Below are 11,843 nucleotides of genomic sequence, written 5' to 3'. Positions count from 1 at the left end.
CTCCCCCTGCTCGCTGTTGTTGTGTGTCAGCACTTGGCTGGAGACTTCTTGAACTTGCAGGGAGAATAGCTTGCGCTCCCCACTTCGCTTTGGTGCCTTTGCCCCAGCGGACCCAGCCTCGCCGTCTCTGAACCCCGCGCACCTCCACTCCGCCGCCGGGCCCGACCCCGAGACGCCGTTCCCTGCGCGAGGAGGACTGCCCCGCCGGCACCCGGGAGGAGGAGGTGGCAAAGGAAGGGAACCCAGTCCCTGCGCCAGGTCCTTCGACCAGAGCTTTTTCCATGTGGAGGCTCTTTCAATGGACGTGTCCCCGCGTGCTTCTTAGACGGTCTGCGGTCTCCTAAAGGTAGAGGACGTGGGCCCCGGGCTGGGACTGGGGGGTTGGGCGCGGGGCCCGGGCGGCCCCTGCAGCCGAGCCCGTCCGGGGGCCGGGCCTGGCCGGACGTAAACAGACCCCCTCCAGGTCCACGTGCTGCCGAGCCCCTGCGGGAATGCCCACATCCTACCGCCCCAGGCGACCGTCAGCCTGGCCCTCCTGGCTCGCACTCTTCCGCCCCTCCTCCCTTCCCTCTTTTCAGTATTTTATTAGGGCTGTTAACACTTAGATGACTTAAAAAAAAATCAAAGAAATCCCTTCGAGAAGGTGGCCCCTGGATTTCACCCGTTAGTTGCCAACCTTTAAGCCCTACCATGGCCGTCTTTTCTCCCTTCTTCAAGTTTCTCAGGAAGACCGGCTTTCTACTCAGTCAAGTGCCATTTAGGAGAGTACTAGAAGTTGGGGTTCTCTCTGTTTCCAAGAATGCGAGGGGGATAGTACTTCAATGTCACCTTCTACTGATACGTGAATTAATAGATATTAATTATTTATGTAACTCCAGGAATATACATGTGTATCTTGACTGCATGGGGGAGGGGGGAGGGCGAAGGGGTTGCAGTGGCCTGTCCTGACACCTCGGAGGTTAGAGGCAGGGGTGGGGGGGGGGGGCACAAGTTGCAAGTGGCTTGGGAAGTTGTGGCCTTGAGTTAACTGGGTCTGGAAGTTATAGACTCTGTGTGTGTGTGTGTGTGTGTGTGTGTGTGTGTGTGCGCGCGCGCGCGTGTATCAGGAAGTTCTATACAGTGCCTCTAAGGAAGTCACATGCACCATTAGTGCGTGTTTATATTCGAGCTGGGCAATGTGTTTGGGTTTGTTTAGGGAACGGAGAGGTGTCAGACCAAGCGGTGGTTTCCCCAGGTTCCCTGCACTGGCTGTCAGCGCCAGTGTCACAGAAAAAAAGGTGACAGTCATTGATTCTGGTGTGTGTGTATGTGTGTGTGTTATGTATGTATGTGTGTGTGTGCAAATCGTGTCAGATGGGTGAGAGTGGGATGGAAGAGGAAAAGCCTTCGGGCTCAGGAACTCGGGGCTTTTTATTCTCCCAAACGTTCAAGCTTCAGCCCCTTTGAAGTATCCCCACGAGTGTTGCAAACCAAGTGGGCACCCTGGAGGAGGAGGCAACAGACCGAGCGGGAGCTGGGGACGCGGGGGCGGAAGGGGTGAGGGTTGGGCGGGGAACTCGGTGACTCACGTCGGCCCTGTCCGCAGGTCGACCATGGTGGCCGGGACCCGCTGTCTTCTAGCGTTGCTGCTTCCCCAGGTCCTCCTGGGCGGCGCGGCCGGCCTCATTCCCGAGCTGGGCCGGAGGAAGTTCGCGGCATCAACTGGCCGCTCCTCGTCCCAGCCCTCGGACGAAGTCCTGAGCGAGTTTGAGTTGCGGCTGCTCAGCATGTTCGGCCTGAAGCGGAGACCCACCCCCAGCAGGGACGCCGTGGTGCCCCCCTACATGCTGGACCTGTATCGCCGGCACTCGGGCCAGCCGGGCGCCCCCGCCCCCGACCACCGGCTGGAGAGGGCAGCCAGCCTCGCCAATACCGTGCGCAGTTTCCACCACGAAGGTGAGGTGTGGAGTTGAGAGTGGGGGCGGAGATGCGGGCGGAGAGTCACCTCCCAACGCTCCCCACCGTGGGTTGAGCGTTGGCATCCCTGGAAAGGCAGCTTGGCCAGGACTCCGCAGACGTTTCCATTCTTGACTTTGTAAGAACCTTTCGGAACCTGGCTTTAACGCACTGCCTGTGTGGTTCGGGAGCCAGGGATTCCCCTTTGGTAAATCCGCACCCTTTTCCTGGCTTGCAGCCAGAAAAGCGACTCCTCCTCCAGGAACTGGAGAGAAATCAAGTGATGGGGAAGATGAGGGCAAAAGGCATGCCCCTAGTCAGCTAAACGTGCAAGAATTTCATAGGGGGAGAATGGAAAGAAGGGGGGCAGGTTGGGATCTCTTTAAGTCTGTTTGGAAGCCCTTGCCCTGTAAATCTGCTTCCCCTGCTTAAGCCAGGGTTTTAGGCCAGACACAGCCAAGGGCAGAATTTTCAGAGATACTATTGAAAAATCAAAGCCCGGGCCCCAAAGTCTTTCTAATTTACAGTTGATCTGGGCCTGCTTTGGAAGATTTCGAATCCCTATCTAATCCCCGTGGGAGATCAATCCCACAATCAATCTTATTGTTTCCACAATGACTTTCTTGTTTTGTGCTTAAATCTGAGATGAACTCCCTAGTAGAGACAAGGCAAGCCTTCAGATAAAAGTTTTGCAGCAGCTGCCTGTTTTTTTTTTTTTTCATGTGCATTGAAATGTGGATTTTTTTTTTCTTTTATGGTACTGGATGTGGTTTTGCTAAGGTAGGATGTTTCTGCTTGTTTCATCAGAAAAATGTTTAGTGGATTTGAAATGTCTTAGAGCAGCTATTGACATCTGTTGTACCCAAGTTAGAACAATTAGTAAAAATATGTTTCACTTTAGTTCTTTTTCTACACTTTTAAATGCCACTTTGGCTTAATACATTCCAAATCGAGAACAGGTTTTGTCAAATACTAGAGAATGGTCCAAAGCTGTGTATCAGACAGCAGCCACTTGTAGGTTACTGGAGACTTGGGAGTAAAGCTCCCTTTTTCTTGCCTTGCCCTGTTGAGGTGGTAAATTTCAAGTGGAAATCTGTGATCTGTTGTAAACAAATAAGAAATGTTACAGCCAGGCCTTTTCTGCCACTGTGAAGGGCGACTACACTTGTGAGAACAGCACTTGGCATTGGGAAGAAGTCCCAAAGAAAAGTTGCATAACAAAACGTACTTCATCAAAGCAGCTGTATGTTCTGAAGGGGACACTGAATTGATAATCAGTTCATTTTTCAGCACGTTTCCAAGTGAGGTGCTTTTTTGCAGTAGCAATCCAATGGGAAAAGACAGAAGATAGCCTTCTACTCCCTCAGGAGTCATTCACTGAAGCAGAAGTTGTCTGTTGTCATATGTAGAAATGTTTTCATTCCTGTACATTCTGTCAACATAACCTTGGGGTGATTATAGATGCAGCTCGTCATTCCCAGCTGATGCTGCTTAGAACTGTTTTTCTGCATAGAAAAGTAACAAGAATAGCTATTTCAGCCACCTCTCCTGGACATTTAGCCTGGAATCATTCTTAACTTTATTTTTAAGGCCAGGAAGGTATCGTGTGCCTCTTCTAACTTAAAAGGAAGAACATTTAAGTCTTTTGACACCTAAAACATTGAGTTGCAGGATTCCATCAGTGAAGTCTGTGCCTTTCTCCTTCTTCCTCTAGAAGTGGCTTCATCAAAACTGAACAGGCTACAAATTATTTGAGTGTTATTTTAGCTTAAATAGCATGCTTGAGTTTATAAGTCAGAATTTATATCTTTAAAAGCATACATGTTATGTGCAAAATAATACAGAAGTTACCAACCTGCTTAAAGTCAATTTATAGTAATGTCAGATCTTAGTGCAGTTAGATGATACAGAAAAGCCATGTAATTTTTGCCTCAAATTTCATCAAATCCATTTCTTTTCTTGTTATGACTAGTATATCACTATTAGACCACATAATGCACTTTTTGAAGCCATTTCATTTTGTTGTTACCCAGAATTTGGTTTTTATAAACATCCTTGTGCCGTGCGTGGCACCAAAAATCTTCTAATAAACCATGCAATTAAGGCAGCTGGCTTCAGAGCAGAACTTGGCTCATGCTGCCTTAATGGACATTTGTTTGGTAGGGGAGTAAGGGCTCGATTCCAAGAATTACCTGTTGGTTTCATTTGTGGGTGAGATCTGGATGATTTGGTGAACTTACAACACAAGAGATATGGTTTTTAGATCTCAACCACTGTATGAAGATAATGGGACCACATGGTAGGCGATCTGAGACAAAAATTACCTGTTGTCATTTCTCCTGTTAAACTTGGCCTAGTCCTCTGTACAATACTTTTCACTCAGGAGAGCCCAAGTGCTGCAATAATTTTCTCTTTTTCAGTCATTAAAAAGTGCTTTGGCCACATAGACCTTGCACTACTGCCACTGAGGATAGAAAAATCACTTCTCCAACTGGAAAGAGTGTTCTGTGCTTGCTGTAGTTAGAAACACATTGAAATTGGTTGCTTTCATTGGCCCTGCAAAAAGTCTCTATGCTTTCCTGTCAGGAGGGAATACAGAAGGACCATGTGCTTGCTCTCTAGACCCTGAAGGACACAGACTTCTTTTTGCATGAAACAATGGAATTATGACTAAAGGCTTCAAATAGAGATTAGCCCTTTTCCCACAAATGTAATTATCTTGAAAATATCCAACCATTACCCTGTGAGAGAGAACTTGTATCATAAATGCCCAGTGTAAGCACAGGATTTGGCACGTACAGCCCACAAACCAATGCTTACCTGATGTGCTTTCCTAGGATCCCCAGGTATTTAGTCTTGTTAAGAAAGGCCCCATCGAGTAGAACAGGCATTCTCTTTAGAAATCCTCATGGAGATTGAGGATTTGGTGCCCAATAATTGTTCTTACACTAATATTTTCTGTCCTCTTTTAGTGGCTCCCGTGTATTCTTCCTTGATCCCTTCTCATTGAGCTATTTTGTCTTTTTCTTAGACTTGCCTTTGTGTATTTCACCAAGTAGTCAGAGGACAGTAAGAGGGCACATGATCATTCCAAGGGTGTTGGAGTTAAGGGTGGGCAGAAGCCAGATCAGGGTCAGTGAGGATGACCATACTTTCCCTATATTTGCCATTTCTTTTATCTTTTTTTTTAAGACTGTTTCCTTTTAACCTTTTTATCTTATATTATTTTCTCCTTGATGTATCAATTTTCTTGCCCTTATTTTATATTCTAGAAAGTAGTGTTTCTTGTTCTTAGCTACTTTCACTGAAGGGCAGTGATTTCCAACCATACTGATTAGCTACAGCATTCCCAGGTTAATAGTCATTTTTGGTCCAAAGAATGTTGCAGACTTCTCAAAACTTAATGATAACTCACTTTTTTGCTAAATTCCCCATTCTTTAGGACAAAAAGGCAGCTGCAAAATATCAGTGGTTCCAAATAAAATCTGCATGACCGAGTAGTCTGTGCCACTTTACTTTCCTGATCTTTAGTTCTTTCTTCTTTCCACCATATTTGGGTGGTAGTATATTTCTATCCCCTTTGGTGGGGAAAGAACTCACCCTATGGTTATTATTTTATTAAATTTAAAGTTTCCCCTGATGGCTTTGACTTTTGCTTGAGTTTTTGACTCTTCCCTCATGTTAGGTAGTGTCATCTAGTGGCCAGAAACTTGGAAACTACAGTAGACTCAAGCTCATAGCCCTGCTCTTCATTTACTAGCTCTGTGACCTTAGGAAAGTCACACAACCTCTGTGAGGTCCAACTATTTCATTTCCAAAATGGAGATAAGAGTTCCTCTCTAATTGATTGGTTAAGAGATAATTCATGTCAAAGATCTTAGTGTCAGATATGGCACAAAGAAGCATTAAGCACACTAATTACATTATCATGATGATTTATTTCTCTTATGTCCTATATTCCCCCTTGTCTAGGGAAGAGGAAGCCAGAGGGAACCCAGTGTGGCTAAGAGAATTCAGCCTCATCTTTTGTTATTTTGATGTAGATGAATAATTGACAGTGTATATGATTAAGTTAGAACTTCACTTTTAGAGGAGAGGTCAAATGTCACTGGTGCCTTATTTTTCTTTACCAACCCCACATTTTTGCAGCCATAGCTCCATCTGTTTAGATAAGAACTTAGAGGTTTAGAAGTTCAGGTCTAAACTTCACCCATATGAGGAGTTTAAGAGACAAAACAGATGAACGTAAGGGAAGGGAAACAAAAATAATATAAAAACAGGGAGGGGGACAAAGCATAAGAGACTTATAAGTATGGAGAACAAACAGAGGATTACTGGAGGGGGTGTGGGAGGGGGGATGTGCTAAATGGGTAAGGGGCATTAAGGAATCTACTCCTGAAATCATTTGTTGCACTATATGCTAACTAATTTGGATGTAAATTAAAAAAAAGTAAATTAAAAATAAATAGATAGAAATAAATAAATAAATAAATAAAGGTCTAAAATAGGCCGAAATAACCAAAGCCCTTGACAAATTCAGCTTATTCAACAAGAGAATTAACAAAAAGCATACATCACCTATTTCGGTAAATATATTTTCAGAATCTCTAGGCTTGGTATGATGATTTTCAGCTTTTTTTCCTTTTCCTTTACTTTATTTGAAATAGGTTTTGATTTTTCTACCCTCAAGAATTAATTCATTCCTTGCAGATCAAAGGACATGGTGGTAGGTGCCCCAAACTTGAATAGTTTTTTTTCCTGGGTTTGGGGTTTTCTGTGACCTTCTGACTTGCCTCTGTAGCCTGAATCTACAGGGGCATCACCACAGCATCCTTTGTATTAAGGACAAATAGGGGTTCTTGATGAAGTTTGGAAAGTCAGGGAAAGGTCTTCACAGTACTGTTGTTTAATAGTGCTGTTCTTCCCTTTGGTAAGGTTGCTAAATGATATCCTTTTTTGCTACATAACTTCCAGTGAGATTTTGAAGTATGTTAATTGCTGGCTTTTTTTTTTCCCTGTCAAATCAAATCTGGTCAAACGGTGGCAATTTTATATGATTCAGTCTTACATATATCTTCGGGAGGGTTATTCTGTTTTATTCCTCTTCTATACCCATCTTTACTCATTTTACCTGTCTTTCATTCTTGTCTTGGTGATTGCCCCTTCATTATCATCCACTGGCTATGTGTGTGTGCGTGTGCGTGTGTGTGTGTGTGTGTGTGTGTGTGTGTGTCCATGTGTCTGTGTATGTTCATTACTTCTTTCTTTTTCATTTATGGATTTAGATTCAGAGTTTTTGTTTGGTATTTCTCTGGACACCTTCTTATGACAGCTGTTCAGCAAATGCCCTGAATAATTTGCCTTTCCTTCCTCCTCTTTAAAAGAAAAGAGAGCATTCTTAGGTGTGCTGGTTATCAGAGAAGTCAGTAGCTCAAGCCAGATGTGGCCTTATGTCATTAAATCTGGGGGACATTGCTGAGTTTTATGTCACTCCTTTTTTCTTTGGTATCTGTTGGCTTCTCTGCTGAAAGAACGCCTTCAGTGGAAACATTGGAGGGCTCCTGAATTAGAGGAAAGGAAAGAAGGAAAGAAGCTAAACACAATCCTTGATACTTGTTGGAGCCACTAAGGAGAGCCCTGATCTGATTGGTTGTTGAAAATAGTGCCTGGTCCGAAGTACCATTAGCTTAGAGTGAGGTTTAGAGTGTGGATGGCTCCCCAAAGGTATTCCTGACAGGTGTAGACTGGCAGCCACGAGGGGACCATGGAGGGTTTACTTCTTGTCCTGATAGCCTCCACATCCCAAATAGATGAGCTTTGGAAGATCTTTCTGTTCCATGGGCCCACCTCTTACTCCTTGGCCAACACTAGTGTTTCTTCTCATTTTTGTATTATTTGACCAAAAATCACTTTAAAATATGCTCCTGGAATTTACACTTGAATGTGAAAAGCATCCTTTAAAATCTTGACCCTCTAGGGATAGTCCATGAGCTCCCAGCATCACCTCACTTGGGAGCTTGCTAGAAATGCTGAATCGCAGGTTCCACCCAGGCCCACTGAATCAGAATCTGCATTTGGAGATTGAAGATGTCTTAGAAGTTTTGTGTGAAGACTAAAATTTGAGAAGCATCACATTAAAGCATTACTCCGTAATTTCTTGTAAATTGTCCCTCTTGAACTTGGCACTTCCACTTACCTTGCCTTGATGAATGGTGATTTGATGATGAAGGTTTACACAAGTAGAACCTTTGAGTGAGTGATCTGAAGTGATTCTGCTCTGCTAACACATCTAGATTCTCTGTGTTCAGCTTATAGCTATTTGACTTAGGGGAAATACAACCATGATTTCCTCTTATGAGAATGATAGGGCCAAACAGATTTTGGTAGCACTTAGGTTGGATCCTGAATGAAGCAGGTTAGGTTTTTAGATAATGAAAGGGCAAGGCTGTGGTAAAGCTAGAAGAAAATAAACCCAAATGTCTCAAATCCTATTGGTATTTACTGCCAATTTAATGATAACGTGTACCTTGGATGATTTGCAGACAAAAACATTCAAGGTGCTATGGTATATTTTATTGTTTGCTTGGAAAACAGTACTCCTTTAAATTTAAATTCAGGAATCTTAAATCAGAAAGACATTTTATGCACAGCCCACTTCAATGGCTGTTTTGAAATGATGATAGTAGATATAGAATGTTTATTCTGTAATAGGATGACATTATCCCTTATGTCACAAATATAATGGTATTTTTGTAAATTTTCATAATTTTTTTGGTTTTGTGTCTATTTGGTAGGTGTATGTTTTTAATATGGCTTATTATTATTTTTATAAGGACAAAGGAATTAAAAACAGAAGAGAGTCCTTTTTTCCCCCCAAAAGTATCTAAAATGAGATTTGGCTTTTGAGGTCATAAGGAGGTGAGAGAACAGACAACAGTTGGGAAGTTCCTTCTCTTGAAATTGTCTGGCCTTAATTACTACGGGTGTCGTAGTACCACCCTTATGCTTCCAAAGAAGTCGATCCCTGTAAATGCCTTTGTCTCTGGACTTGGAGTAAAATAGTAGGGTGTGCTTTGCAAAATGTCATCGTTGATGTTGAGTTTCAGACTCTTTAATTAGGAAACTGAAATCTGTATATCGAGATTTGTAAATCATCTAAATTGCAGAGTAATGATTTAGAATACCGCTTAAGGGATTGACATTAAAGCCTTTTTCTTTTTAAGAAATGCAATAATTTCCTCAAATCCTCACTCATTAGACCTCTACTAACTATAGTGCTGACTTTTTTTTTTTTTGCCCTAAAGTCTGTGAATTCCAAAGAAATGCTTCACCATTTCCCCCATTATTATAGCCACCTGGAAGCAGTATTCATGTATTGGATTAAAAACATAATAATGAATTGTGAAGTTTTGCTTCATGGTGTGCATGTTGACATAAACACACAGAAAAAGGAGGATTCCTTTTTATTAAAAGGGGAGTTTTTTATTTTCTGGTTGCAAACTTTTACATGGGTTGAATCAAACCCTGAAATGAGGTTTACAAATTCTCATATATCATCAGATTGTTGTTACTTGTTTTACTGAATGAGTTTTTTCTTCTCCTTTTCCACCTTTCTCTATCAAATTAGAATCTGTGGAAGAACTGCCTGAAATGAGTGGAAAAACAACCCGGAGATTCTTCTTTAATTTAACTTCTATCCCCACCGATGAGTTTATCACCTCAGCAGAACTTCAGGTTTTTCGGGAACAGATGCAGGAAACTTTGGAAAACAATAGCAGTTTCCATCACCGAATTAATATTTATGAAATTATAAAACCTGCAACAGCCAACTTGAAGTTCCCTATGACCAGACTTTTGGACACCAGGTTGGTGAATCAGAACACAAGCAGGTGGGAGAGTTTTGACGTCACCCCTGCTGTGATGAGGTGGACCGCACAGGGACTCACCAACCACGGATTTGTGGTGGAAGTGACCCACTTGGAGGAGAACCAAGGTGTCTCCAAGAGACACGTCAGGATTAGCAGGTCTTTGCACCAAGATGAGCACAGCTGGTCACAGATCAGGCCACTGCTGGTAACTTTTGGCCACGACGGGAAAGGGCACCCTCTCCACAAAAGAGAAAAGCGTCAAGCAAAACACAAACAGCGCAAACGCCTTAAGTCCAGCTGTAAGAGACACCCTTTGTATGTGGACTTCAGTGACGTGGGGTGGAATGACTGGATCGTAGCTCCCCCAGGGTACCATGCCTTTTATTGCCACGGGGAATGCCCTTTTCCCCTGGCAGATCACCTGAACTCCACTAATCACGCCATTGTTCAGACGTTGGTCAACTCTGTTAATTCTAAAATTCCTAAGGCATGCTGTGTACCAACGGAACTCAGTGCTATCTCCATGCTGTACCTTGATGAAAATGAAAAGGTCGTATTAAAGAACTATCAGGACATGGTTGTGGAGGGTTGTGGGTGTCGTTAGCACAGCAAAATAAAATAAATAAATATATATATATATATATTTTAGAAAAAAGCAAAAAAAAAAAAAACCAAGTTGACACTTTAATATTTCCCAATGAAGACTTTATTTATGGAATGGAATGGAGAAAAAAAAAACAGCTATTTTGAAAATATATTTATATCTACGAAAAGAAGTTGGGAAAACAAATATTTTAATCAGAGAATTATTCCTTAAAGATTTTAAAATGTATTTAGTTGTACATTTTATATGGGTTCAACCCCAGCACATGAAGTATAATGGTCAGATTTATTTTGTATTTATTTACTATTATAACCACTTTTTAGGAAAGATAGCTAATTTGTATTTATATGTAATCAAAAGAAGTAATGGGTTTGTACATAATTTTCCAAAAATTGTAGTTGTTTCCAGTTGTGTGTATTTAAGATGAAAAGTCTACATGGAAGGTTACTCTGGCAAAGTGCTTAGCACATTTGCTTTTTTGCAGTGCTACTGTTAAGGTCACAAGTTCAAGTCCAGAAAAAAAAAAAGTGGATAATCCACTCTGCTGACTTTCAAGATTATTATATTATTCAATTCTCAGGAATGTTGCAGAGTGGTTGTCCAATCCATGAGAACTTACGTCCTTATTAGGTGGAATATTTGGATAAGAACCAGACATTGCTGATCTAATATCGAAACACTTTCCTACCCCTTAATTTGCAGAAAGCATAAAGCAGGACCAATAGAAATAATTGGGAAAATGATGAACCTGCAGGAAAGTGAATGATGGTTTGTTATTCTTCTTTCCTAAAGTAGTGACCCCTTCAAAGGGGCTGGTCTGGCCAAAGTATTAAATAAAACATAAGATTTCTTTGTTATTAATATTGTGGTCATGTATATTTAAAATTGATATATAATGGCTCTCATGAAGAATTGGAAATTGATTTGTATTTAACTTTTACCTCATCTGGGAGCTCTTTATGCTCAGAAGGGCCCAGTTTTCTAAATTTGTCCAACACACAGAAAAATTGTGCCCATCATGTTTTCTGCCCACTGCCTATTCTCTGTTCGATCAGCTTGCTTTTCTTTCCAAGGTTATGTGTTTGAACACATTTCTCCAAATGTTAAACCTATTTTAGATAATAAATATCAGAGCTCTGGCATTTCATTTTATAAAGTCCAACCTGTAAGAAAATGGTGCATTTGTACAGCATTCATGATGATTACCTTGTGTTTGCATTTTTTTGCTTCTGAAGTTACTCATTTTGGAGGGAGGTGGGGAAAAGGGAAGGAATGGTTGGAAATTTGCAAGCAAGTCACTTGATAATTCATATTTGCCTCAAAGGAATTACCAATGATTTAGTATTTCACATGAACGTCTTTGGGGGTTCATGATTTAAGAGAAAGATTTAAGAGAAAAACCAAAGCTCCAAAACAAGCAAAACCTGGGGAACCCA

The 11,843-nt window shown here is 42.0% G+C and overlaps 1 protein-coding gene across 1 annotated transcript; it reads left to right on the top strand.

Annotated features, from left to right (window-relative positions):
* The first annotated feature begins 232 nt into the window (after positions 1-232).
* On the top strand, positions 233-11,581 carry BMP2 (bone morphogenetic protein 2). Its single transcript, XM_060612401.3, has 3 exons — positions 233-346; positions 1,586-1,935; positions 9,563-11,581. Exons 2-3 carry the CDS (start codon positions 1,593-1,595, stop codon positions 10,405-10,407), a joined length of 1,188 nt encoding a protein of 395 aa, XP_060468384.1. The 5' UTR covers positions 233-346; positions 1,586-1,592; the 3' UTR covers positions 10,408-11,581.
* The last annotated feature ends 262 nt before the right edge of the window (positions 11,582-11,843 follow it).

This window comes from Panthera onca, chromosome A3, assembly GCF_046562875.1.
Source record: "Panthera onca isolate mPanOnc1 chromosome A3, mPanOnc1 haplotype 2, whole genome shotgun sequence".
Taxonomy (NCBI): domain Eukaryota; kingdom Metazoa; phylum Chordata; class Mammalia; order Carnivora; family Felidae; genus Panthera; species Panthera onca.
Note: the sequence above shows the minus strand (reverse complement) of the source record. Positions and strands in the feature narration are given on the sequence as shown.

What these genes read in the sequence shown, in the direction of transcription:
- BMP2 (XM_060612401.3), top strand. Translation starts at nt 1,593, where the DNA reads ATGGTGGCCGGGACCCGCTGTCTTCTAGCGTTGCTGCTTCCCCAGGTC. An exon ending in GCGCAGTTTCCACCACGAAG is followed by an intron (nt 1,936 to 9,562) that starts GTGAGGTGTGGA and finishes CTATCAAATTAG; the next exon opens with AATCTGTGGAAGAACTGCCT.